Raw genomic sequence first — 26,745 nt, 5'->3', positions numbered from 1 at the left:
ACTTTGTCTGACTTAGGTATATTTTTAATGAATGCTGACCAAACTTGGTGTAGAATTAGGCCCTGGTTTTTGTTGCATTGCATTGGGATTCGAGCATATTTGCAGCTTTAAATTTCCTTGTGAACCAATTTTTTTCAATATAAGACATGTTCGTTTTATGCCAAAGTACATTATGGCCAGTGGAAGTTGTGTGGGATGCTATGTCTGATTTGTGTTCTCTCCTTTTTTGCACGTCTTTTTGATGTTCGTTCATACAAATTTCCCCTGATCTTCCTGTCTGGTGTACGTAACAGATGCCACAGGAACAGTAAATTTTATAGACACCTGTTTTTATTTAAAGGGTGATGTGGAGGTTTTGGGAGCTGTAGAAATCTTGATATTTTTTCTTTTGGTAGAAAAACTACTTTAATATTATACTTGTATTAATTCGGCCAATTTGTCTGTAACATTCTTGATGTATGGTAGCGTAATTGCGTTCTTGAAATCTTGTTTTTGAGATGCTTGTAGGAGGTGTGTTGAGGATTTTCTTGATTGTCTTAGGTTCAAAACCATTTTTTATGAGGATCTGTGTTAAATAATGTAATTCTTCCTTCTGCTTCTCTTCTGTGCTGGAAATATTGTAAGCTCTATCCCTCAAGATTTTTATTAAACATATTTTTTGCATGGGATGGTGGTGTGAGGCAGCATTAAGAAATCTTCCTGTGTTGGTGGGTTTTCTGTAAATAGAGAAAGATGATCTGTTTTCTTTTTCATTGATTTCTATTAGGGTATCAAGGAAAGGTAGTTTTTATGTTCTTCCTGTTCCAAAGTGAATTTTATGTATTAAGATAATCTTTAAAAGCAGTGTAATTTTTTTTTTTTTAAGTCAAGAATACAATTTGGTTGGCTAAATCCCAAATTGCCAGCCCATCCTCATTTGTTCAGTATCCAGGTAGATACCCAATAGGGTGCACCACGAGAAGGTGAGGATTGGACATTTGGTCAGAAGCCCTGGTCGGTTCTCTGACAGAATCAGCAAAGCTAGTATAGTAGGAAGTCAATTGAATAAATTCATATGGAATAAGAGAGAAATTAGTCGGAACACTAAATTAGCTTTATACAAGACAGTGTTCAAACCAATTTTAACTTATGGATCTGAGAGCTGGGGCAGAAGTAAAACACTTGACCAAAGACTAGAGACTGCAGATATGAGAGTCCTGAGAAAGATTAGAGGCGTGAACAGATGGCATCAATGGCAATATCATATTAAAAATGAGGATATATGAGGAAAGAACTTGATATTGTCAGCATCCAGGAATGCGTTAGCAGAGCTAATCTCAGGTGGTATGGTCACAAACAGAATGGGCAAGGAAAGATTAGCAAAACAAGTGCTCTCTGCCAGGTTGGCAGGAAAACAACCCAGAGGAAGACCAAGATATAGGTGGATTGACATGATACAATGTGCCTTAGACAATAGAAATATAATATCTGATAGTGTTGGAGTCTTGACAAGTAACAGACTGATTTGGAGGAAAATTGTAGATAGGAAGTTAGTAATGATGTAAATTTTTCATGTAGTATTATCCTATCCTGTAACACCCCTTTGAGGGTACATGGCAAGAATTTGATGATGATGATTAAAAGCAGTGAGTTCCTCTATTTTTCCTGGCCATATGATGAAAATATTGTCTACATAACAAAGCCAAATTTTCGTTTTTTTATGATAGTTGTTTAGTGCATTATTTTCAATTTCAATATATAGGTTTGCTAAAACTTCGGATGGGGGGAGGGTGCCCATTGCCAGTCCTTTTTGTTCCCAAAATTTGCCTTGATACATGAAAAACATATTTTTTATGCAATGTGTATATATAGTTCCACAATGTTTGGTGGAAAAAGATCTTCAAGGAGATTTACTGTTTCATTTCTGGGAACATTTGTAAAAAGGCTGACCATCCAAACTATCCAAGATGTCTGAAGGTTCTATGTATATATCCTTTACCTTCTCAATGAAATGTACATTATTCTTAATGAATGATGTTGTTTTTCCTATGTGTGGTAAAATCATGTTAATGAGGTGTTTTGCCAGATTTGAGGTCGGAGAGTCTCTTCCATCCACTATTGGTCTTAAAGGAGTATCTTATGTATTTTTGGTACTCCATATATTCTAGGATCTAATGGCTGTTTTCATTGTAGAGTTCTTTTTAGTTCTTTGGTCCAATTTAGTATATTTTTAATTAGATTATTGGTTTTATTGTGAACTCGCCAAGTGGGATCTCTGTCTAAGGGTGTATAGGTAATGAAATCTTCAAGAATTTTCATTTTTTTGTTATAATCCTCTGAGTTCATGACTACCATCGCATTCCCTTTATCCGCCTTAATTATAACAATGTTTTTTACTGATTTTAGTTCTTTGAGGGCTGTGGATTCCTTGTATGGTAAGTTCCTGAATGGTAATTTGCTTTGTAATAGTAATGCTGTACTTTGTATGCGGATGAGATCCGATGCATCTCCAGGTAGATTTCGTATTCCTTTCTCGATTTGAGCTATGATATCAATTTTTGGAACGTGGTGTTACGTTAAAGCGAACTTGAAACCTTTCAAACCTGCGCCTGCAAAAAGTGTTTTCATTTCATTTACATTTCTACTGTGAAGTCTAGATTATTCATTTGTTACATGTATGGGTAATTGCGCACATATGCAGAAATAGCATCATGTTATGTAGTTAGGATTGGATCCTGGACATCCAATGGCATGATGTCCAGGATAATGAATCATGGCTGGCTGCTGCTTAAAATAATTTCTTTCAGATATATTCTGGCTTTTGGCTGTTGATGTCTGGCTCTAATGGATAATGCTTCTTTATTTGTTTATCTGACTACATTGAGTTTTGGTAGTAACATATTATTCTAGTATTGTACTTAGAAAAATTTTGAATTAAGTGCATTTTAGATAGTTTAAACAGCAAAGTTGTTCAGTGCATTCATTTAGAATACATTCTTTTTATTAATAATTTTTAAACTTGCTGCTTATTAATATCATATTTGCTTTTTTAGAGGAAGGCACAATAAAAATGTATCTGAGGGGAAAGCCTTTGGTGATACAGATACCAACTGATTATCTTCAGGATTATGCTCTGAATAAGGTGAATAATGCACCTTCTCAACGACTGAAACTTGATTGGGTGTATCCTAATGAACGTTATACTTTGAATTTTTATTTCATACATATTCTTTAGTACTATTTGGTAATTGAACTGTAATGTACACAGAACATGTGTGAGGAGATAATTTATTTATGGTTAGATATTTCAGCAATTAATTGTCGTTTTTCACTTTAAATGATTTGCATGCTGAATCTGGAAAAATGGAGGACAAAAATATGCAAAGCAAGATATTGCATGATCAATAACTGTAAATTAAAAGTACAATAATCTCCTTTTAGAACATGAAGAGCTGAAAACTACTGTTTACACATGCCCACATAAATCAATTTTTCTTAAGTTTTCCATAGGTTCAGGTGACATAAATTGAGTTTACTTCCCTGGAACTTTGGTTTGAACTGTATAAAACCACGTGGATAACAAACCACGCAGGTTTGTTATCCCAACCACAGTCATTTTGGCTGTGTGTCCAAAAACAATAAGACAATTTGAAACCTTCAGGGTTTTCATTTAACTGTGGGAAGAGGTTTTTTTTTTTTTTTTTTTCCTCTTCAAATTTTTCCCTTTCTTTAAGATGGCACCTACTGTAGAATGAAACAACTGAAAATTTGAGGCACATTCCATCACTTTGATTCCAAATTCATGAAGTCTTGAAATTTCATGTTGTTGTTCTAAGGTTTTAGAAGAACAAAATGAAAATCCTTAAAGAAGCTTCCACTTCTTTAAGGATTTTTGAGAGCACAAAACTGTGCCTGTAAATAATTTTAAATTCAACTGACAGTAAATAAAGAATAAGACAGTTTTAATGGTTTTTGTTTTAACTTCAAGCCTTTAGACTAATTCTCATCTATGATTCAGGCACAGAGATGTTTTTTCTTTTTAAATGCAAATATATATATTTTCTATTGTACAATACAAAATATCACATACATATTTAAATGTATACATACAAATACATATTGTATATATTGTAAACATATTATACATATATATATAAAATACATTTTGTATACATATTTTAAAATAAGCTATATTGATTCAGTTTTTAGAAATTATTCATGCTCGTTAAAATATTTCATTCTGGGTTACATTTTGTATCTGTTATAAAGCAGAAGTCTACTATACTTTTATATGGTTGAAATCCTATAAAAATTTTGGTCTTGAAAAAAATTTTTGAAGCGTATTGATGATGTTAATGAAATGTGAGTTTCTAAATTTGAAATGGAACTGAAATTGCATTTCATACAGTTGAAATTTGCCTTATTTTTGATTGCTATCACCAACATTGAGGTAACAGCTTTTTAACATGTTATATTAAAAAATTACTCTCCCAAAGAATAATTGGTAGTAGTTGTGATCATTTCCTTGTAACTTTTATGAAGCTTCACAAGGAAATGATCACAACTACTACCAATTATTCTTTGGGAGAGTAATTGGAAGTAGCATCTTCCCATCTCTCCTATTGTTCTTATGTTAGTCCATCAACCTTTGACCTTTTTTTTTTTTTTTTTCCAAAGCTCAAGAAACCTTAAGCTGATTATGATTTCAACTCTTCAGATGTATGATACTGCAGTAAATTACTGACACCTCAGCAGGGTGGGACAAACTACTAAGATGGTTTTAAGGGCCATTACAAAGAAAGAACTGTTACGTAACTTTGTAAAATAAGTAAATCTAAGTAATAGTGTGTGTGTGTGTGTGCACATTACTTTTCAGATAAACCTTTGGATATAATGGTTTTTTTTTTTTTTGCATGTTAAACGAAATTTTACATTTCATTTGAATATTAATCTGTCTTTTTTGAGTGCTTAGACATTAATTGCTCTGCAAAATTTCACAAACAAAAATATATTTTGATGGTATAATAATAAAAGTTGAAATTTTTCAAGAATGTTAATACTGCAATAACAAGGATAATTTCTTCGAACTGTTAAGTTTATATACAAATTCTATACAATTTATCTCTATCAGAGCAGTGAAAATATAAATTGATATTTATATTTTCATATATAAAGTAATGATTTTTACATAAATGTTTAATCATGTTTAATTGGAAGAATTTGTCCAACTGTATAAGTGGAAATGTTTTTTTCATTTTTAGTTTAATGTTAAGTTGGTTTTTTAATCTGTAGAAATTCATATTAGCTTTCTCAATATTGATTCACAGTGCCACACAAGAATAAAGTAAATATTATGATTATTAAACTGCATATATTTTGTTGTGTTTCTTTTGAGTACAAATGCAGTTGCCATCAAGCATGTCAGAAAATACCTTTTTGGTACAATGCCATTCTCCCAAAATTTTTGAGACTGCCAATTTAAGACTGCATTCAGCACAAACTAGATCCCCTTATTCATTGAGGTCATACCATAATAGGACACTAGCTTTTTTATTTATTTTATTTATTTATTTTTTCACAGTTTTGAATTGTAATAAAGTAAACTTATATTAGAAAACTCATAAGAAGACCATATGAATAGTTTGTTATTGTGGATAGATTGCTATAGTGAATTTCTTTTAGGAGTCTTCAATTGTTTCTTTTTTTTTTTATAGGGAGAAATCTAATAGACAGACTTTGGTGTTAAACATTATTCATAACTTATTTTAATGGTATTACAACACCAAACCAACTAAATTATAAAAAAAAAGATGTCTGTTAACTGGCTTGTATTTTGTTGGATTTCAAACCAGCGTCTTCAGAGCATATTACATGTTACAGTTAACATGCGACAATGAATAAGTGAAGCATTTCAAATTGTAATGGACAAAAGATCTAAAGTCCTAATTTAGTACTTTCTAATGTTGTAAAAAAGAAGTTGTATTACAGTTAACAGCCTCCCAAATTTTTGGTAATTTAATGCAACCATACTTGTTCAGGTTAGGAGAATGCTTCATAGCCATGGCTGACTCTAATCTTTCTGACCTGTAATAACTTTTATAAAGCACATTGGTTTTCTTCCATCTAATCCTGTGCGAAGGGTGTCCAAAGCATGGTCTGCCAGTCCAGACCTACCATAATAATGGTAGTGAATGTACTTTTTATTTTCTCCAAGATGGATGTTAACAGATCTTCTTGTTTATTCATAGTAGGCCAAGTCACTGTCACATGAAACTTTATACACTCCAGGAGTCGGTGAGAGCCAGACCCTGAGATGCCAAAGTTCAGGAGCAAACTTGACTTACCTGCTTGTTTACTTACTTGGGAAAAAGGATTAAAACCAAGTTTATAAAATGCTTGGTATCTTTAATGTATCCTATACCCAAGGTAAAAAACTTCCTACATCTTTCTCTCATCCTGAGATTTTTATTTAATAAGGTCAAAGCACCTTGTGGCAAACTTGTATAGGTAAAATTAGAAGTTCTGCATTACATCAATCTTGGCATCTCAGGGTCTGGCTCCCACCGATGAGATCTTGATAAAGGTCGAAACCGGTATTGGGTAGTGGCCATCCCTTAATGCATAGCATCATACATGTCTGCAAGGAGATGTGCTTTGCATTATGGGAAATACTAAGGAAAGTGATCAGAGCTTACTCCATCTTTACCATGAGTTGCCTCAAACCTGAAAATACTTCAGGTGCAAACTTGACTTATCTGCTTGTTTGCTTACTTGGGAAAAAGGATTAAAACCAACTTTATAAAATTGCTCGGTATCTTTAACATATAGTATACCCAAGGTAAAAAACTTTCTACATCTATATATACGTACATACATACATATCATCATCATATTCCTGACATATACCCTCAAGCGGTGTATAGGATATTATGATAGTACTGCATCAAAAACGTATATCGTTATAACTTCCTATTAACAATTTTCTTCCATATCAATCTGTTACCTGACAAAACTCCAACATTATCAGATCTTATATTTCTGTCTTCTAAGGCACTTTTTTGTACTGTATCAATTCACCTATATCTTGGTCTTCCTCTGGGTCTTTTTCCTATCAATCTCACAGAGAACACTTGTTTTGCTAATCTTTCCTCTTCCATTCTGTTTAAGTGATGACCACCTAAGATTAGCTGTACTAACACATTCATGTAGGCTAACAATGTCAGTTTCTTTCCTAATATCCTGATTTTTAATATGATATTGCCATTGATGCCATCTGTTCATCCTTAATCTTTCTCAGGACTCTCATATCTATGGTCTCTAGTCTTAAGTCAAGTGTTTTATTTCTAACCCAGCTCTCAGATCCATAAGTTAAAATTGGTTTGAACACTGTCTTGTATATAGCTAATTTAATGTTTTGAGTAATTTCTCAAAATTTCTCTCTTATTCAATATAAATTTATTCAGTTGACTTCCTAGATTACTTTGTGATTCTGTTGTCTATTTCCATATTTAATTTCCCATCTTCACTAAAATTGTGCTAAATAGCTGAAATATTTTACTTGTTCTCTAAGTTCTCCATTCATGATGCAGTTGATATTTTCAATATTCCTGCCTATTTTCATTACTTTTGTCTTGTTATTGCTGATTTTCGTACCAAATTTATTACAACAGTTATTCAATTTAGTCAGGGACTCTTGCAGATTTGTACTGGATTTATTTAAAAGTATAACATCATATGCATAAAGTAAAGAGTTGAGATTAACATCTCCAGTTTTGATATTGGGTTTAATACTACTTTCCTTCATAATGTGATCAATATAGATGATGAATAACAGAGGGGACATTGTACATCCTTATCTGACACCAGATTTAACATAAAACCATCTTCCTGTACTTCCTTCAATTCTAACTGCTGACTTACAACTCAAATAAATACTAAGTATTGCTTGATATAATGCCCCATTGACACCATATAACTGTAGTATTTTGAATAGCTTTTCTTTTGACGCCTTGTCATATGCTTTTTGCAGGCCTACAAAACAGAAATACAGATCTTTGTTACGTTCCCATGATTTCTCAACTATTTGTCATAAAGTGAAAATTGACAGCCTCTATTTGGCCTGAATCCAGCTTGTTCTTCTCCAAGCTTCCCTTCCACAATCCTTCTCAACCGTTTCTCAAGTATACTTGTATAAATCTTACCAGGAACACTCAGTAGAGAAATACCTCTGTAATTCTCACATTCAGTTTTATTTCCCTTTTTATACATGGGTACTATGAGACTGCTACTATTTAGGTGGTTTTACATAGTGTTTTGCTTTCTTACATTTGTCTCTGTATTCTCTAAGAGCACAAGCTGACTTATTTTCCAGGAACTTTTGATATGCTTTCTTCTTTTCCTTCACTGTCTCTTTAACTTTCTGTGTCCACCGTGGAGTTCTGATTTTTCTATCCTTGCAGACAACCTCACCACATGCCTCTCTGGTTTAATCAATGAATGTTTCTTCAGGGAATTCAGGAGAATCTCCAAGGTTTGGTTCCTGTTCTCAATCTCTTTCATTTTTTCTTGAATAATGTTTATCTATTTTAGTTTACAGTTCACTTCTGAGTGCTACTCAAAATGAAAGAATCTGTGAAAATAGAAAGTTATAATTTCAAAACTGGAATTACACACACACATACACAATGTTCATAGAAACTGCATCATCTCACATAAATATAGTTTTTAGTAGTTAAATGGTTACTTTTATTGGTTTATCATTAGATATTTTGCTGTTTTGCATCGTTCCCATGGGTTTCTGTATAATGTAATAGTTGCTACTAGTGTGTCAGAATTTTTTATGCTATAGACAGCAAGAGCTACTCTTCGCATTTTCGTGCTGAGATCGCTATGGCTATTTATGTGCAGTTAACACCTCGATCTACTGTGGTGCAACTGCTGTTTAAAGTGAAGGAAACTGAATATACTGAAAGGAAGAAGGGGGACAGTAAGAAAGCCACTATCTACACTATACCAAGATCAAGTTCTAAAGTGGCTCTGCCTCAAAAATTGCTGTGCATCATCTGGAGAAATGAAATGGGACTTGGAAGAACAAATGATAGTTGTGACAAGCTTTATAACTGTCAGGAGAAGATTCATTCAACAGGGACTGATAGCCAGGTGCCCTAAAAAGCTATTGTTAACCAAAACAAATTAGATTGACTTAGTTAAATTGGTGAAGAGACCATGACAAATGGACCCCTGATATGTGGAAAAGAGTAATTTTTTTTTTTATGAGAAAAAGTTTGTCCTGCAGGACGCTAACAGCAGACAGACATTTCGAAGGCAATTCAACCCTGTCTGATGTCAACAGTCAAATTCTCAGCCAGTCAGATGATCTGGGGCTGCATGTCATATCAAGTGTTGGTCGCTTCATTTCACTAAAGGTTCAATGAATGCACAAGTGTACCAGAAAATTTTAGAAGAATTGTTACCTACTACCAGAGATCACTTTACTGTAATGATGAACTTCATCTTTCAAGATGACTTTACTCCTGTCGTAGGGTGAAAAGAGTAAGTAATGCTATTATAATCCTAAAAAATGTACCATATGAATTGAGTTTATAAAAAAAAAAGCTTGCAGGTTAATAAGTTGCTTAATGAACAGTCAATTCAGTGACTAATGTGGCCGGAAACAGCCCAGATCTCAACCCCATTGAGAATTTGTGGTATACCAAATGGGTACTGAAATACACAAGAAGCTGAAAAACACTCTGGGAGTTCCAAGAAGCTGTTATAAGAATATAGAATCATGAATTGAAGTTGCCATCAGGAAATTGATTTTGTCTGTGCTCCCCACCAATGCCAAACTGTAATAAAGGCAAGAGGAGGACTCACGAAGTACTAAACAGCAAAAAGTGAATTTGTTCCTTTGAATGTTAGTAAAACTGTAGTTAAACTAAATTTTGATACCAGTATTTGTTTTTCCTGTGAAAAGCACTGTCCACTCCATTTTGAATATTTGTAAATTTGTCAAGTTTGTTTTCGTTTCTTAATTATGTCACATCTTGTACTAAAAAGAGCTGAATATTAACCCAAAATAAAAATTCTAGTTGACATTCATTATTTGGGAATTATTTTATTATCCCTTTTCAAATAGGCATTCAAATTTAATTACCAAAAAAAACATGGTTACAACAGGTGATGCAGTTGCTATGAACACGATTGTATATACTCAAATGACTCACCTGTAAGCAAATGTGCACCTTCAAGCATTACCAAATTTTATTAGAATTTTTAGTTCAAAATGTCATTAATATGAATGATCTCAGCAATTTGCAAACTTACGAGGAACTTTATTTATATAGAATTCATTTGTATGTGTTTTGTGGATATCAGTTATATAGTTACTGCATCATAAAAAAAATGGTTGATTTTTTTTTATCTATCATTATTATATTGTTATATATAAATACTTAGTACTTTAGTTTTCATGTTTAGAGTTAGATATCATAGTTTGTTTACTTTTCAAAATAAGAGCAATACCTGAACTGTTTATCAGCTATGGCTATAGAGGAAGAGATTGCCGTTGCAATTTGTATTTTTTGCCTACAGGAGAAATGCTATACTTCATTGCTTCTGTAGTTGTGCTATATAATGTGGAAGATCAGATCCAAAGGCATTATTTAGGACATACAGATGATGTAAAATGGTAAGCACTCTTAAATAAAACATTGCTAATTTGAATTTAAATGAAGTTGTTAGAATATTAGTTTTTTTTTTTTTTTTTATATGACATTTACTTTATCAGGAATAATATTAGAAAACAGTAGAACTGGAGAGAGAGTTTAATCTTGGCTGACTTGATTTCTGTTGATACATCAAACAGATATCTGATGTAGTGTTTTCAGAGCTCCTGAAAGCTAAGTATAATTATGAGTGAAAATTGGAATATTGGTTTAAATGTTAATGTAGTAGTGTTTATTTTTGGTAGCTTGTGTCTGTGTGATTTTGGTGTGAATTCCGTTTTATTTAACTTAGTATTTTAACGATACGTTTCATAGAATAGTACATGGTGCCAATGTGACGTAAGATAATGGTTAAAAAACTGTAATGTGAGGGAGTTTGTCCAATGTGATGTGTGTGTGGAATGTATGCTTTCCCGAAGGAAGCTGGAGTTTGGATGGAAAGTGATAGTGGTGGGAGAATGTGCAGAAAGTGTAAGCAAAGTGAGGAATTGAAGTATGTGTCAGGTCAGGAGATAGTTATGGTTGAAGAAAGCCAGAATGTGAGTGAAAATAGTGGCTTGATAGGGAATTGCAATGTAGTACAAGATGGCAATGAGAGCGGTGATCAAAGAGAGAGTGAAAGCAACTATACAGAGAGAGAAAATGGTTTAATTGAACGAAAAAAAATGAGGAATTATTTGTAGAGAGTGAGATCACTAGGTTGCGCAGTGTGATACAGAGTGTGCAGCAGCAGTTGGAGCACCTGCAAAATTCTTTCCAGAGTGCCTCGGCTAATGGAAATAAACAAGTGTTTGAAAGGAAAAATAAGCATAAGAGTTTGAGAGTTTCAGAAATGAAGGAAAGAGTGTTGTATGGTGACTTGATATTAAGAGGAGTGATAGATGGGAGTTTAACTAAATCTTACTTACCGGGTGTGAAATTTAAGGATGTAAGTGAGAGTATTAGAGTGCAAAAACAGAGGGTGAAAGAATTGATAGTTATGGCGGGTACGAATGAATTGAAAGGAGATAAATGTTTTATGAGAGAGGACTTTAAAGTATTGTTAAAGGAAGCGAAAGAAATGAGTGACAGAGTTAGGATGGTGAGTCTGTTGCTGTGGTACGACAGAGAGGAGTTTAGAAGGAGGGCCATAATCGCAAATGACTTTATGTGCAGGTTGTGCAGACGGTGTGGTGTGGAATGAGTTTGATGGGTGAAAGGATTTATACAAGATGGATGGCCTGCATTTGAATGGATTTGGTGTACAGAGACTGGAAAACGTGTTACTGAATGAAGTGAAAATGGATGTGCAGAACCAGGGAAACTAGAACTACCGAGGAGGGGGTGGGGAAGTGTGGATATGTGGACATCAGTGAGACAGTTGAGTGTAAGAATGTATATAATGTACCTGAGCCAGTACTAAGGACAAAAAATCGTAATGGGATAGTTAGAATAACGCATCAAGATAGGGGTGGGACAAAGGGACCTCTGCATTTCATGTATACTAATGCCAGGATTATTAGGAACAAGAAGGAAGAATTTTTGGCCTTGATTGGCTCTTCCTGGTCAGAGGTTATTGGCATTAGTGAAACATGGCTGATGGAAGATGATATAGTTAGTGGGATAGAATGTTAGGTTATAGTGTGTTTAGGAAGGACAGAGAGAATAAAATGGGGGGGAGGAGTGTTATTGTTGATAGCTGATGAACTTCAACCAAGGAGAATTGAAATTTTATTGCAGGATAGTGAAAAGAGCTCATTTGAGGTGAGATTGAGACTGGCAGAACAAAATATATAGTTGGGTGCTGCTATAGACCAGGTGATGAAATAGATGATGGAGATAGTATGCATAAACAAATTGATGAAATGAGTGGAAGGAGGGTAATCATTATGGGGGATTTCAACTATGGTAACATTGATTGGAAGGAGGAGAGTACACATGTGAGGAAGGAAATGGATTTTATTCAATTATTAAGGGATAACTATCTGAGACAGCATGTAATTGAAAATACTAGGGATTTGAGAGTGCTTGACCTAGTAATAGCATCTGAGAATTTGACAGTAATGAATATGACCATGTTGCCACCTATTGGTGAGAGTGATCATAGGGTCTTGACCTGGGAGGTGGCTAAAGGTGTGGAATTTTCGATTAAGACAGGGTATATGTGGAATTATCGTGCTGGCAAGTATGACAAGGTTAGGAGATTGCTTGGATCAGTGCCATGGCATGTGCAACTGCAAGGGCTGGATGTCGATAGAGCGTGGGAAGTGGTCAAGGAGCATTTACAGGAGGTTATGGCTGATTGTATACCTAGGGTCCAAATAGTAAAACAAGTAGGGGTTAAATGGATGAATAACACCATTAAGCTTGAGCTGCAAAAAAAAGAAACAACTGTGGAGGAAATTTAAAGAGAAAGGTGAACTGCAGGCACACGAACGGTATAAAGCGCAGGCCAGATGGGTAACATGTGGTAAAAAAAGCAAAAGTGGATTATGAAAGGAAACTAGCTATGCAAGCTAAAGAGAATCCCAAACAGTTCTTTCAATATTCTGCAAGCAAAAAAAAAAAACTGTACATGACAGAATGATTTTAAGGAATGCCGAGGATAAGGAGGTCACTGAATCAGTCGATATAGTGGAGTTACTGAGCAAGCACTTTGCAAAAGTATATCATTCAGGTGGTCACATTGAAAAAATGAAGGAACCATTAGTTTATACGGGAATTGTGATGAATGAAGTGGAGGTGAATAGGCTATTACAGAACCTTAATGTGAATATATCTGTGGGATTGGATGGTATATCGGCACGGGTCTTGCGTGAAGCGGCTAAAGAATTATCAGTGCCCTTGACCATGTTGTTTAATCTGAGTTTTGGGTCTGGTTTAGTCCCGAAGGTGTGGAAAAAGGGGAAAATAATTCCACTGCATAAAGGAGGATCCAAGACTACTGTTGCAAATGACCGATCGATAAGCATATCAGGAGTGGTTGTCATTGTCTTGGAGAAAGTAGTCAAGGGAAAAATACAGGAATGGATTGATGAAAATGAGATACTGTATGGGGGACAGCATGGCTTTGTGAAGGGTAGATCATGCCTCAGTAACTTGATCAAGTTTTATAACACTGTGACGACTGAACTCGATAAGGATAATGGATTTACTGTGATACTGCTGGACCTGGCTAATACATTTGACAGGATACCACATGGAATTGTAATCTGTAAACTGCAACATATGGTATGGGAATAGATATAGGGTTGGTGAGATGGATAGGTGGGTGGTTGATGGAGAGATATCATAGAGTAGTTTATTCAGGAGTAGCGTCCAAAAGATGGACTTTGACTAGTGGTGTACCGCAGGGTTCTGTTCTTGGACCACTGCTGTTTAATTTGTTCATTAACGATATAGGGAAGAATCTAAGAGGAACAGTTCATTTGTTCGCTGATGATGCAAAGTTGGGTAGGGCAATAGTGAATGCAGAAGATGTCAAAATCTTTCAGGATGACTTGGATAGATTGGAGTTCTGGGCTAAGGAGAATGGATGTCAATTTCATGTGATAAAATGTAAGGTTATGCATTTTGGGGTGAAAAGATTAGCAGCAGTATACCACATTGGTGGAACTGTACTCCAGGAGATTGATAAGGCCAGGGACTTGGGAGTGTTGGTGGATAGGATGAAGTTTAGGTGGGGTGGGGCGCACATTGCAAAAGTGACTAAATCAGCTCATCAACTCACTTGGTTGTTGAAAAATACTACTTTGACAAGCAGAGACAAGCAAGTTATTGTACCTCTGTAATGAGCCTTGATAAGACCTCATCTCGACTACTGTGCCCAGATTTGGTCACCTAGGTTTCTTCTTGATGGGGAGGAGGTGGAGAGGATCCAGAGACGAGTGACCAAGATGATAGCAGGTCTATCGAATGAACCTTATGAGAACAAGTTGAAGATTTGTGGGTTGCAGAAATTGGTTGATAGACAGAAAAGGGGAGATGATTGAGGCATTCAAATTGCTAAAGGGTTTCTATAGGATTAATTCAGAGGATATTTTTGAGAACAGGACTAGTGGTGGGAGAAGTAGGGGACACCTATGGAAGGGTGTCCCCTAGTTCTTAAAGACAAGAGTGTGGTTAGCAAGGGTGTTAGAGCTGGGTTCTTTACTTTTAGAGTGGTAAATGAGTGGAATAAGCTGCCAGAGTCTATTGTGGGTGCTATGACAGTGAGTGAGTTCAAGGCAAGGTATGATAGATACTGTGAGAATGTCGTATAGTTGTGTGTACATGATGTTTAGGGCCTCCCTCGATGAGTCTAAGGACTCCCTGGAGTCGCCCGTAATAATAATATCTGATGTAAATCATATGCAGAATCATTACTATTTGAATTCAGTAAGTCTACAGGATTAATTCAGAGGATATTTTTCTATGACAGTGAGTGAGTTCAAGGCAAGGTATGATAGATACTGTGAGAATGTCATATAGTTGTGTGGACATGATGTTTAGGGCCTCCCTCGATGAGTCTAAGGACTCCCTGGAGTCGCCCGTAATAATAATATCTGATGTAAATCATATGCAGAATCATTACTATTTGAATTTAGTAAGTCTACATCATTCTGCTGTGTGCTGTATTTTTAAATTCTTTCTATTTTCTTTATATTAAAGATAGCATTACCAGTGGCAGCCTGTTTAATCTTTTGGAACTGACATCTGTATCCGTTGTGCTAAGATATCATAGTTTGATATCTTAGCACTAAGATATCAAACCAGAGAAAGACCGTTCTAAGTTTCATTCTAGTTGACAACTGGAGGAAGTTTGTTTTTCTAAGCCTTTCTTCGACTGATTCTCAAGTTAATTGATCTCTGGCACAGGCTGAATAGGGTTTTTTAATCCCATAACTCAAGAAAATTGACCATAGAACATCTATATTACACAGAAATCTTTATATGTCTGGGAGACCAATGTTGGACTTAGCATCAGCTAGCTATGAAGCACTCTTGTTACTTCATTTTACCATTTCTGTCATCTCACATTTCTGACACTTGCTCCTGAAACACCTCTGACACATCCTCTCTACACTCTCTTTCATTCCACAATCCATTCTCCTTTGCTAGAGTACATGCCACTTCGCACGAAATCCTTCATGTCAAACTACCTGAACATGTTGACTAACATATTAATCTTGTTCACTTCCCCATCTTCACTTCACTTATTCTTAATCCTCACTCGCTTCTCCAGATTATTATTATTATTATTACGTGACACCTCCAGGGAGTCCAAAGACTCATCAAGGGAGGGCATCTACTCTATAACTCGGTCCACCAACTACAACGAACCTAAACTACCAATGCCATCTACTGCCCGTCACCACTAGAATTTTCACAGATAACCACAAATATCCATGCCCACGGTTGGATTTGAACCTGCAGCCTTTTGGCTGGAGAGCGGATATGCTTACTACTTGGCCAATCAGGCTGGCAAATGCTAATTAAAATCACTGATAGTCTTGGGCAAGCCACCTGTGATTGGCTAAGGATGGAGACAGAGTACTCCTCAATTTCCACAAGTTAGTTACAGTCAAATGCCTTGCCTACCTTCCTTTGGGGAATTAAAAAGCATTCATCATCATCATCTCATCTCATCCGATTGGTAATGGGTTGAGTCCACTAAGAAGAAAGGTTCTCCACTTATCGCGATCTTTAGCCATCTCAGTCATGACTCTATAGCTGGGTAGATGTGAATTTTCTTTCAGCAACTTGATCCAAGTACTTCTTGATCTCCGTCTAGGTCTTTTTCTTCTGATATATCCATTCAGAGCTAAATATGGGAGTCTGTGATGGGCCATTCTCTGTATATGACCAAACCCTCTCAGTTGATGCTTAATGATTGTGTCTATTATATTATCTGGGAAGTCTAAATCTGTTCTGACTTGATCATTAGTCTTGTGTTGCATCCAGTGGGTGTTATTAATTTTTCTGATGCAAACAAAGCATTAGCAGATTTTATTTAGTACAAATTTTCTTTCAAACATTAAAACAGATATTTTCAGGTCAAGCTTTTGAGAAGAATAAACATTAGGAGAAACTTGTTTGATGGGGAGGCCAGTACAAATTAAGTGATGTTCAGTATAATAAGATGATACATATTTATTTTATCCTATTCACTATTCTGTCAGTTATATTAATACTACTGGACTAAAAATTAAGACTTTTTTTTAAATTTGTTGCTCAATTTGCTAATATTAATTCAAGTGATATTTTTAATCTATGGCATTGGCACTCCACTTCTTTCTAGCTTGTACTCCAGTGCTCTATGTTTTTCATATGTCTTGGTTGAACTTTTCTTCCTAGTAGTTTTACTGTGATAATCATGTTAATAATCATATCAGCTGTGCCATTTATATTAAAATTCTTACCAGGTGTACCATTTATGTTTTTTTTACACTGAGTGTTAAGTTAATTTATGAGTTCAATCTGATTGGTGCATTGACGTTTAATCATTCCTTTTAAAATCCAGTAAAAGATTGACTCAAAACCAAATATACATATTTCATCATCATCAACTTCCTGCCATGTACCCTTGAGGGTACATGGCAGGAAGGGTACAGGATATGATAGTACTACATGAAAAATTTACATCATTACTAACTTCCTATCTACAATTTTCCTCTAGATCAGTCTGTTAGTTGTCAAGACTACAATATTACCAGATCTTATATTTCTGTCGTCTAAGGCACTTTGTACCGTATCAATCCACCTATATCTTGGTCTTCCTCTGGGTCGTTTTCCTGCCAACCTGGCAGAGAACACTTGTTGTGCCAATCTTTTCTCGCCCATTCTGTTTAAATGACCATACCACCTAAGATTAGCTCCGTTAACGCATTCCTGGATGCCAACAATGTCAAGTTCTTTCCTAATATCCTCATTTTTAATATGATATTGCCATTGATGCCATCTGTTCACACCTATAATCTTTCTCAGGACTCTCATATCTGCGATCTCTAGCCTTTGGTCAAGTGTTTTACTTCTGACCCATCTCTCAGATCGATAAGTGAAAACTGGTTTGAACACTTTCTTGTATACAGCTAATTTAGTGTTCTGACTAATTTCTTTCTTGTTCCATATGAATTTATTCAGTTGACTTCCTACTATACCAGCTTTATTGATTCAGTTGTCTATTTCCATATTTAATTTACCATCTTCACTAAAAATCATGCCTAAGTAGGCAAAATGTTTTACCTCTTCCTCAGGTTCTCTGCCGTTCACAATGCAGTTGACATTTTCAACGATTCTGCCTATTTTCATTGTCTTTGTCTTTTTATTGCTGACCTTCATACCATATCTATTACAACAGTTATTCAATTTAGTCAAGGAATCTTGCAGACTCGTAGTGGATTTATTGATAAGTATAACATCGTCCGCATAAAGCAGAGCTGACGTTTACATCTCCAATTTTGATATCGTGTTTAATACCACTTTCCTTCATAATGTGATCCATATAGATAATGAATAACAGAGGGGATAATGTACATCCTTGTCTCACACCAGATTTAACATTAAACCATCTTCCTGTACTTTCTTTGATTTTAACTGCGGACTTACAACTCAAATAAAGACTTAAGTATTGCTTGATATAATGTTCCATTGACACCATATGACTGTAGCGTATTGAATAGCTTCTCTCTTGGCACCTTATCATATTCCTTTTCCAGATCTACAAAACTCAAATAGAGATCTTTGTTATATTCCTATGATTTCTTCACTATTTGTTGTAGAGTGAAGATCTGATCCTGACAGCTTCTATTTGGCCAGAATCCAGCTTGTTCTTCACCAAGCTTTTCTTCTACAATTCTTCTCAATTGTTTCTCTCTAAGTATACTTGCATATATCTTACCAGTAAGACTCAGTAGGGAAATACCTCTGTAATTCTCACATTCAGTTTTATTTCCCTTTTTATATATGGGTACTATGAGAGCTCTACTCCAATCATCGGGAATTCGTCCCTCTGTCCAGCCCTTCTGAACTATGCGGTGCAGCCACTGCAAGACTTTTATACCACCATATACTTCAGCATTTCTGGTCGAATATCATCTACTCCTGCCGCCTTTCCACATTTTAAGCCTTTGATGGCTTTTTCTACTTCAAGTATGGATATGTATTCCTGACTGTGTGTTTGTTGAGTGTTTTTTACCATGTGCTATCACTGCTTGTTTCATTTAGCAATTTCTCAAAGTAATTACTCCATACTTCAAGGATATCTTTTTCTCCCATTTTCAGTCACCTTTATCATCTTTAACTCCTTTTACAGCACTCTTTCCTCCATTTCTAAGCTTCTTCAATAACCTCCAAAATATTTTGCCACTTTCTTGATATTTATTTTCTATGTTCTTGCCAAAGTCCTCCCATGAATTTTGTTTAGTTAGTTTTACACACTGTTTAGCTTTCTTACATTTGTCTCTGTATTCTCTAAGAGCACAAGCTGAATTATTTGCCAGGAACTTTTGTGTTGCTTTCTTCTTTTCCTTCACTACCTCTTTAACTTTCTGTGTCCACCATGGAGTTCTGATTTTTCTATCCTTGCAGACAACCTCACCACATGCCTCTCTGGTTGAATCAATGAATGTTTTCTTCAGGGAATTCAGGAGAATCTCCACCCCTGAATCTCCAAGGTTTGGTTCCTGTTCAAAAACTCTTTCATTTTTTCTTGAATAATGTTTGTGTATTTTAGTCTACAGTTCACATGTAGGACCATAGGCACAAATAAGTCTCATTGTCCAGTTCCCCATTCTGATATTTGCCCACATCACTCTATTTGAGACTGCCTGCCATTCAAGAAGATTAACCTTGTATTTAGTGTTGAATACAATGGCTACCCCTTCTTTTCCTTGATTGTCATTGCCTGAATATAACATTTTGTATTTATTGCTCAGAAAGATCTCACCAGTTTTAGTCTTTTTTGTTTCAGTCACCACTATTATGTCGATCTGGTACTTATCTACTTCCTCAGCTAGCTCTATTTCTTTGCCATTCGGGCTTCTTATGTTGATAGTACCGATCTTTAACTCTGGTGATGTTGATTTGGGGTGTTTTTTCAGATTTTTTTAGATTTGTTCCAGTAGCTGAATTTTCGCTGTTCACCCTGGTTCCCTGGTGAAAACAACGGGGGGGCCTTGTTTAACCGCGCGACGCCCCAGCCGGCATGTAATTTTGTCATGTTGTACCATCATTTTATAATTTGGTTTTAGCCACTAAGAATTACAATTTGGTCGGCTAAATCACAAATTGCTAGCCCATCCTCATTCGTTCAGTATCCAAGTATATACCGAACAGGGTGTACCACAAGAAGGTGAGGATTGGACATTAGGTCAGAAGCCCTGGTCGGTTCTCCACATTTCTTTAAAGGCGATGTGGAGGTCTCCCCTCAGTTATACTGCTTTGACTCTTAAGCACCCCATATACATATTTATATTTATTATTTAATGAAACTAAATAAACTATATACATGATTCATGTAATTAAATTAATATATATTAAAAAACTATAAAAGTATTTGGATCCAAGGTATTCTAAATTAAAACTATACTTTTGAGATCTCTTTATCTTTAGAGGATAGTTATTCTCTCACTGACCCATTCTGTTAGCAGTTTGTTTTACATGAGCTTAATCAGGCTACCAGACTGAATAGTTTGTTTTTCACATCAGATTACTACAAACAATTAATGTTCATCAGAATCAGTTCTTTATCAGGCCTTTTCTCAAAATATAAAACTTTTATAGTACCATGTAGTGTTTCCTTATTTAGCATATATTGTTCCAGTCATCCTTACCTTCACTTCTTCTTCTGCAGCTTCTCCCACTTAAGTGGGGTCACTGTTGATGATGAGTCTCCTCCACATCCTCCTGTCCTGGGCTGTCACCACATCCAAGTTCTTCATCCTCAAGTTCTCTTCTACCAGCTCCCTCCATCTCTTCTTTGGCCACCCACGCTTCCTTCCTTGCACATCCATCTACATGACCCTTCTTCCCACATATTCGTCCTTCCTCCTCATCACATGACCAAACCATCTCAACCTTGCCTCCTGTATCTTCGCTCCTAAGTTCGTAACTTTCACTGTTTCCCTCACATAGTCATTTCTCAGACGATCCTCTCTGGTCACACCGCACATCCACTTAAGCATTCTCATCTCTACTACTTCCATCCTTCTGATGTTATTTTTCATCAGGGCCACAGTTTCTATAGCATATATCATAGCTGGCCTCACTACTGTCCTATAGATTTTACCTTTCAGATTGATCGGCACCCTCTTATCGCATAACACTCCAGCCATCTCCCTCCAGTTCCTCCAACCCGCTTGTATCTTGCATCCCACTTCCTTCTCAGCTCCTCCATCTTCTTCCACTGTTGAACCTAAGTATCTAAAGTCCCCTCACCTTCCTGATGACATTTCCTTCCAGCTCCAGATCTGTCTCCTGGCTGCCGCCCACTGTGCAACACATATACCCTGTCTTACTTCTGCTCAGTCTCATACCTCTCTCTTCCAGTACTTTTCTCCATCTTTCCAGTTTAGTTCCTGCTTCTTCTCTTGAATCTGCAAACAGCAAGATGTCATCTGCATACAACATTGTCCAAGGCGCATCTTCTCTCACCTTCTCCGTCACCACCTCCATCACAATATTAAACAGAAATGAACTTAATGCTGACCCTTGATGCAAACCAACTGTTACTTGAAAACTTTCTCTCTATCCCAGGCAGGTCCGAACACTTGTCTTCACATTTCTGTACATCTCCCGCACCAACCTGACATATTTCTCTGGAACCTTCTTCTCCCTCAGAGACCTCCAGACTTCTTGCCTTGGCACTCCATCGTATGCTTTCTCCAGATCAATAAATGCCAGATGTAGCTCCCATTGTTTCCATTGAAACTTTTCCATCATCTGCCGTAACACAAAGATAGCATCTGTTGTTGATCTACCAGGCACGAAGCCAAATTGTTCCTTTGCAATTTTCACCTCCTTTCTCAATCTTTCATCAAGAACCCTTTCTAGGATTTTCATTGTGTGGGACATCAACTTTTTTCTTCTGTATTTTTAGTCTTTTTCATCCCCTTTACCCTTGTAGATGGGGGACAAGAGTACTCTCCCTCCATTCCTCGAGTATATTTTCCTGTTGGCAAACTTTCATGAACAGGTCCCACAGCATGTCAATTCCCTCTTCCTCCAGTGCTTCCATGCCTCCACTGGAATCCTCTCGGGGCCCACTGATTTTCATTCCTCATCCTCTTCATGGCCTCCATCACTTCCACTCTACTGATATTCTGCACCATCCCCTCAGAAGGCTGCCCATCTTATTTGTGAGTCCTTGCATTTTCCTCATTCAAAAGTCCCTCAAAGTATATTTTCCATCTGTTTCTTATGTCCACATCCCTCCATAATACTCTTCCTTCAGCGTCTTTGATCTGCCTCACATGTAAGATGTCCTTTGCTGCTTTATTTCTACATTTCGCTAGTTGGTAAATTTTTCTCTGTCCTTCCTTTGTTTCTAATTGATCATACAGATCTTGATATGCCATGGCCTTCGCCTGTGCCACAACTCTCTTCACTTCTTGCTTTCTCTCGTTGTACACCTCTCTGTCCTCTTCCACTCTTGACTCATCCCACTTCTTCTTTGCCTTCCTCTTAGCTGTCTCTGCCACTTGTACATTATTATTCCAACACCAACCCTCCTTCTGCTCTCTAATCTTTCCAGATGTCTCACCAAGCACCTCGATTGCAAAGCTCAGGATTACTTTTGAATTATGTTTCCACCAATCTTGTTCACGCTCCAGTCCATCTGAAATCCTCTCTAACACCCCCTCCCTAAAACGATTCCTCACACTCTTTTCTTTTAAGCGAAACCACTTAATTATCTTCATCCCGTGGCTTCCAGAGGTTCTTATCTTCGATCTTATTTTAAAATCTGCGCACCGCAGTCGGCGTTGCTGTGCTACTTGATCTGTTGGAATTACTTTACAATTTGTCACAACCTTAAGATGTTTTCTTCTAGTCAAAATGTTATCAATTGTTCTTCCCTCTTGTAGAAAAATGAGTTCACAATTGCCAGATCAAACGCTACTGCAAAGTCCACAACCCTCTCTCCTTCCTGGTTCATCATTCCCACTCCGTGGCCACCATGATCCTTTCACAGTCTCTATTCTGTCTCTGGTGATGTCTGTTCAAGTCTCCTCTGACAATCACCATCTCATATTCTTCCAGTTCCCTCATTTCTTCATCTAACATGTTCCAGAACTCATCTTTCTCCTCTGCTGTACATTCAACTTGTGGGGCATATATACATAATACGACCACCCGCTCTTCTCCCAGACCCAATTTCATTCGCATGATCTGATCCTGTTGTTCCTTCTACCCACTTCCAGTACTTCGCCCTTCATTCTGCCACACACCACAATTCCTACACCATTTCTTCCCTCATTATGTGCTCCGGAGTAGAACAATTTATATCCATCTCCCAGTTCCTTTGCCTTTCCTCCCTTTCACCTTGTCTCCTGCACACATAAAATGGCCAACTTCCTCTTCCTCATCATGTCTGCCACCTCTCTTCCCCTTCCAGTCATGCTTTCAACATTCAGTGTTCCCACTCGCAACATCCTCTCCACCTGCCGGGCTCACTTCTTTAACCGCACCTGCCCTTGTAGCCCTCGTCCACTTCTCGTAGCTGATGGGCGATGTGGCCGCGCGTTGCTTAAGGGGTACGCCCTAGCTCTAATATCATTTTCTCTCTCATACCATAGCTAGAGCTGGCAGTGAAGTTTTACGACCAGATGCCCTTCCTGACATCCACCCTTGCCATTTATCCCGGCTTGGGACCAGCACCTATTGAGGCTAGCTTGCCTCCTTCGGTGGCTGCATAAGACGAAATGACTTAGCAAGATAGGAAAGATTCACCCCTAGCCCTCGAATACTCTAATAGCCTCAGGGGGAAGGAGCAAGGAGAGGAAAAAGAAGCAAAGAAAGAAGGGGAGGGACCGTCTACAGAATAATGTAACAGATGTATATTACATGAAGTAAGGCATGGTCCAGCATCTGGTACCTTAGGTTTGCTATGCACGTACTCACTAAAGTGAGCCCTTGAGGTATCCTCACTGAAAATAAAAATTCTTACCTCAGGCAATTCTGTTACAAGAAGCGCAAATCACAAATTATTTATCAAAGGGGAAAAAAAAACAGTTGCTATTTTATAAACATTGTATCAAAGTAGAGCTTTTCATTAAAGCCACTTGACAGTTTCAGATTTCACTAATTCCATCACTTGTTCCAATAAAATAAATAATATCACTGGCATCCTTGAGACAGAAGACAACTTTCCGTTTTGTGTTTCTTTGAACGTTGAAATAGAAAATCTGCTTAATATCTTTTTTTATTTATTATTCATTTGTTTGCAGTATTACTTTTCCAGTCTAAGGATTCACCTTTGCTAAGATTCCTTTTTTGGAAACCTCTATTAATATATTCTGATTGTCAGTTTTTTTTAAGAACTTCCTAAAACAAAATTCTGTCGCGTGTGTTCTCTCTCTTGTTTCTTCTGTTACCCAGGTACTGAATACTCCCTCTGTCAATCACCACTCAACCTCCTCAGTGAGCATGTTCACTAGTTCGACTAAGTGGCAATCAAGAAGTTAGTAATGGCTGATACATTAGCAAAAAGAGAATGTCTTTACAATGAGAGACAGATATCACAGCATGTAGCAATTATGAATTACAATAAAGAACCACAGAAATTATTACAGTTATCTGATATCTGGTAACTACAATAAATCTTACACATTTTAGATTTCTTTAAAATAAATAGGGGTACTTAAGGGTCAAAGCTTTATAACTGAGAGGAGACCTCCACATAGCCTTTAAAGGAATGCAGAGAACAGACCAGGGCTTCCGACCTAATGTCCAATCCTCACCTTCTCGTGGTGCACCCTGTTGGGTATCTACTTGGATACTGAACGAATGAGGATGGGCTGGCAATTTGGGATTTAGCCGACCAAATTGTATTCTTATTGGTTAAACCAAAATAACAAATGATGGTACAACATGACAAAATTTCATGCCGGCTGGGGCGTTGGCCAGTTAAACAAGGCCCCCATTGTTTTCGCCAGGGAACCAGGGCGAACAGCGAAAAGTCAGCTACTAGAACAAATCTGAAAACAAACCCCAACTCAACATCACCAGAGTTAAAGATCAGTACTATTAATGTAAGAAGCCTGAATGGCAAAGAAATGGAGCTAGCTGAGGAATTAGATAAGTACCAGATCGACATAATAGGGGTGACTGAAACAAAAAAGACCAAAACTGGTGAGATCTCTCTGAGCAATAAATACAAAATGTTATATTCAAGCAATGACAATCAAGGAAAAGAAGGAGTAGCCATAGTATTCAACACAAAATACGAGGCTAATCTTCTTGAATGGCAGTCAGTCTCAAGTAGAGTAATGTGGGCAAATATGAGAATGGGGAACTGGACAATGAGACTTATTTGTGCCTATGGTCCCACAGAAGGTTCTACTAAGGTAGAAGTGGAGGAATTTTTTGATGCTTTAGAAAAAGCAACTGACACAATGAAAAAGGAAAAGTTGGTCCTTGTTGGGGATCTAAATAGTAGAGTAGGAAATGATTGTGAGACATACAAATATATTTTGGGAAAATTTGGAGAAAAGAGCAAAGCTAATAATAATGTCAAATATATGTTGGATTTCTGCTCAGGACATGGACTGGTTATTACTAACACCATGTTCCAACATAAAAATGTGCACAAATTCACATGGAGAGAAGAGGCTAGGAATAAGAAAAGTCTCATTGACTATGTTATTGTTGATAGTGATATTTTCTCCCTGGTGCAGGACACCAGAGTGTACAGAGGATTTGAAATTGGAAGTGATCACTATTTAGCCTTGTGCAGGATAAAATTGAATTTCATATTGAAAAGAGGAAATATAAGAAAGGTTTAAAGCAAATAAAAGTTGAGCAGCTCTCAGATGTGAACTGTAGACTAAAATACACAAAGATTATTGAAGAAAAAATGAAAGAGTTTGAAAACAGGAATCAAACCTTGGAGATTCAGTGGCAAACTCTGAAGAAAACATTGATGATTCTGCCAGAGAGGCATGTGGTGAGGTTGTCTGCGAGGATAAAAAAATCAGAACTCCCTGGTGGACACAGGAAGTTAAAGAGGCAGTGAAGGAAAAGAAGAAAGCATATCAAAAGTTCCTGTCAAATAAGTCAGCTTGTGCTCTTAGAGAATATAGAGACAAATGCAAGAATGCTAAACACTGTGTAAAACTAGCTAAACAAAAGTCATGGGAGGACTTTGGCAAGAATATGAAAATAAATATCAAGACGGTGGCAAAATATTATGGAGGTTGTTGAAGAAGATTAGGAATGGAGGAAAGAGTGCTGTAAAAGGAGTTAGAGATGATAAAGGTGACATGAAAACAGGAAAAGATATCCTTGAAGTATGGAGTAATTACTTTGACAAACTGCTAAATAAAACAAGCAGTGATGACAGCACAGTGGTAAAAAACACTAACCAGGCATGCAGGCAGGAATACATATCCATACTTGAAGTAGAAAAAGCCATCAAAGGCTTGAAATGTGGAAAGGCAGCTGGAGTAGATGACATTCGACCAGAAATGCTGAAGTATGGTGGTATAAGAGTCTTACAGTGGCTGCACTGCATAGTTCAGAAAGCCTGGACAGAGGGACGAATTCCCGATGATTGGTGTAGAGCTCTCATAGTACCCATATATAAAAAGGGAAATAAAACTGAATGTGAGAATTACAGAGGTATTTCCCTACTGAGTGTTAATGGCAAGATCTATGCAAGTATACTTGAGAAACGGTTGAGAAGAATTGTGGAAGAAAAGCTTGGTGAAGAACAAGCTGGATTCAGGCCAAACAGAGGCTGTCGGGATCAGATCTTCACTTTACGACAAATAGTCGAGAAAGCATGGGAATATAACATAGATCTGTATTTAAGTTTTGTCGATTTGGAAAAGGCATATGATAAGGTGCCAAGAGAGAAGCTATT

The 26,745-nt window shown here is 36.8% G+C and overlaps 1 protein-coding gene across 5 annotated transcripts in view; it reads left to right on the top strand.

Moving 5' to 3' along the window:
* Window positions 1-26,745, top strand: part of LOC150102559 (echinoderm microtubule-associated protein-like 2) — a 373,793-nt gene that overhangs the window by 97,460 nt on the left and 249,588 nt on the right. For all 5 annotated transcript variants that reach the window (XM_090399817.1, XM_090399820.1, XM_090399815.1 and 2 more), the window contains 2 exons: window positions 3,033-3,162; window positions 10,520-10,669. In XM_090399817.1, coding sequence (XP_090255943.1) covers window positions 3,033-3,162; window positions 10,520-10,669 — 280 coding nt within the window. The remainder of the gene's footprint in view (window positions 1-3,032; window positions 3,163-10,519; window positions 10,670-26,745) is intronic.

Source organism: Typopeltis vanoorti, chromosome 10 (genome assembly GCF_054136105.1).
Source record: "Typopeltis vanoorti isolate ZY-2024b chromosome 10, IOZ_Tvanoo_1.0, whole genome shotgun sequence".
Taxonomy (NCBI): domain Eukaryota; kingdom Metazoa; phylum Arthropoda; class Arachnida; order Uropygi; family Thelyphonidae; genus Typopeltis; species Typopeltis vanoorti.
Note: the sequence above shows the minus strand (reverse complement) of the source record. Positions and strands in the feature narration are given on the sequence as shown.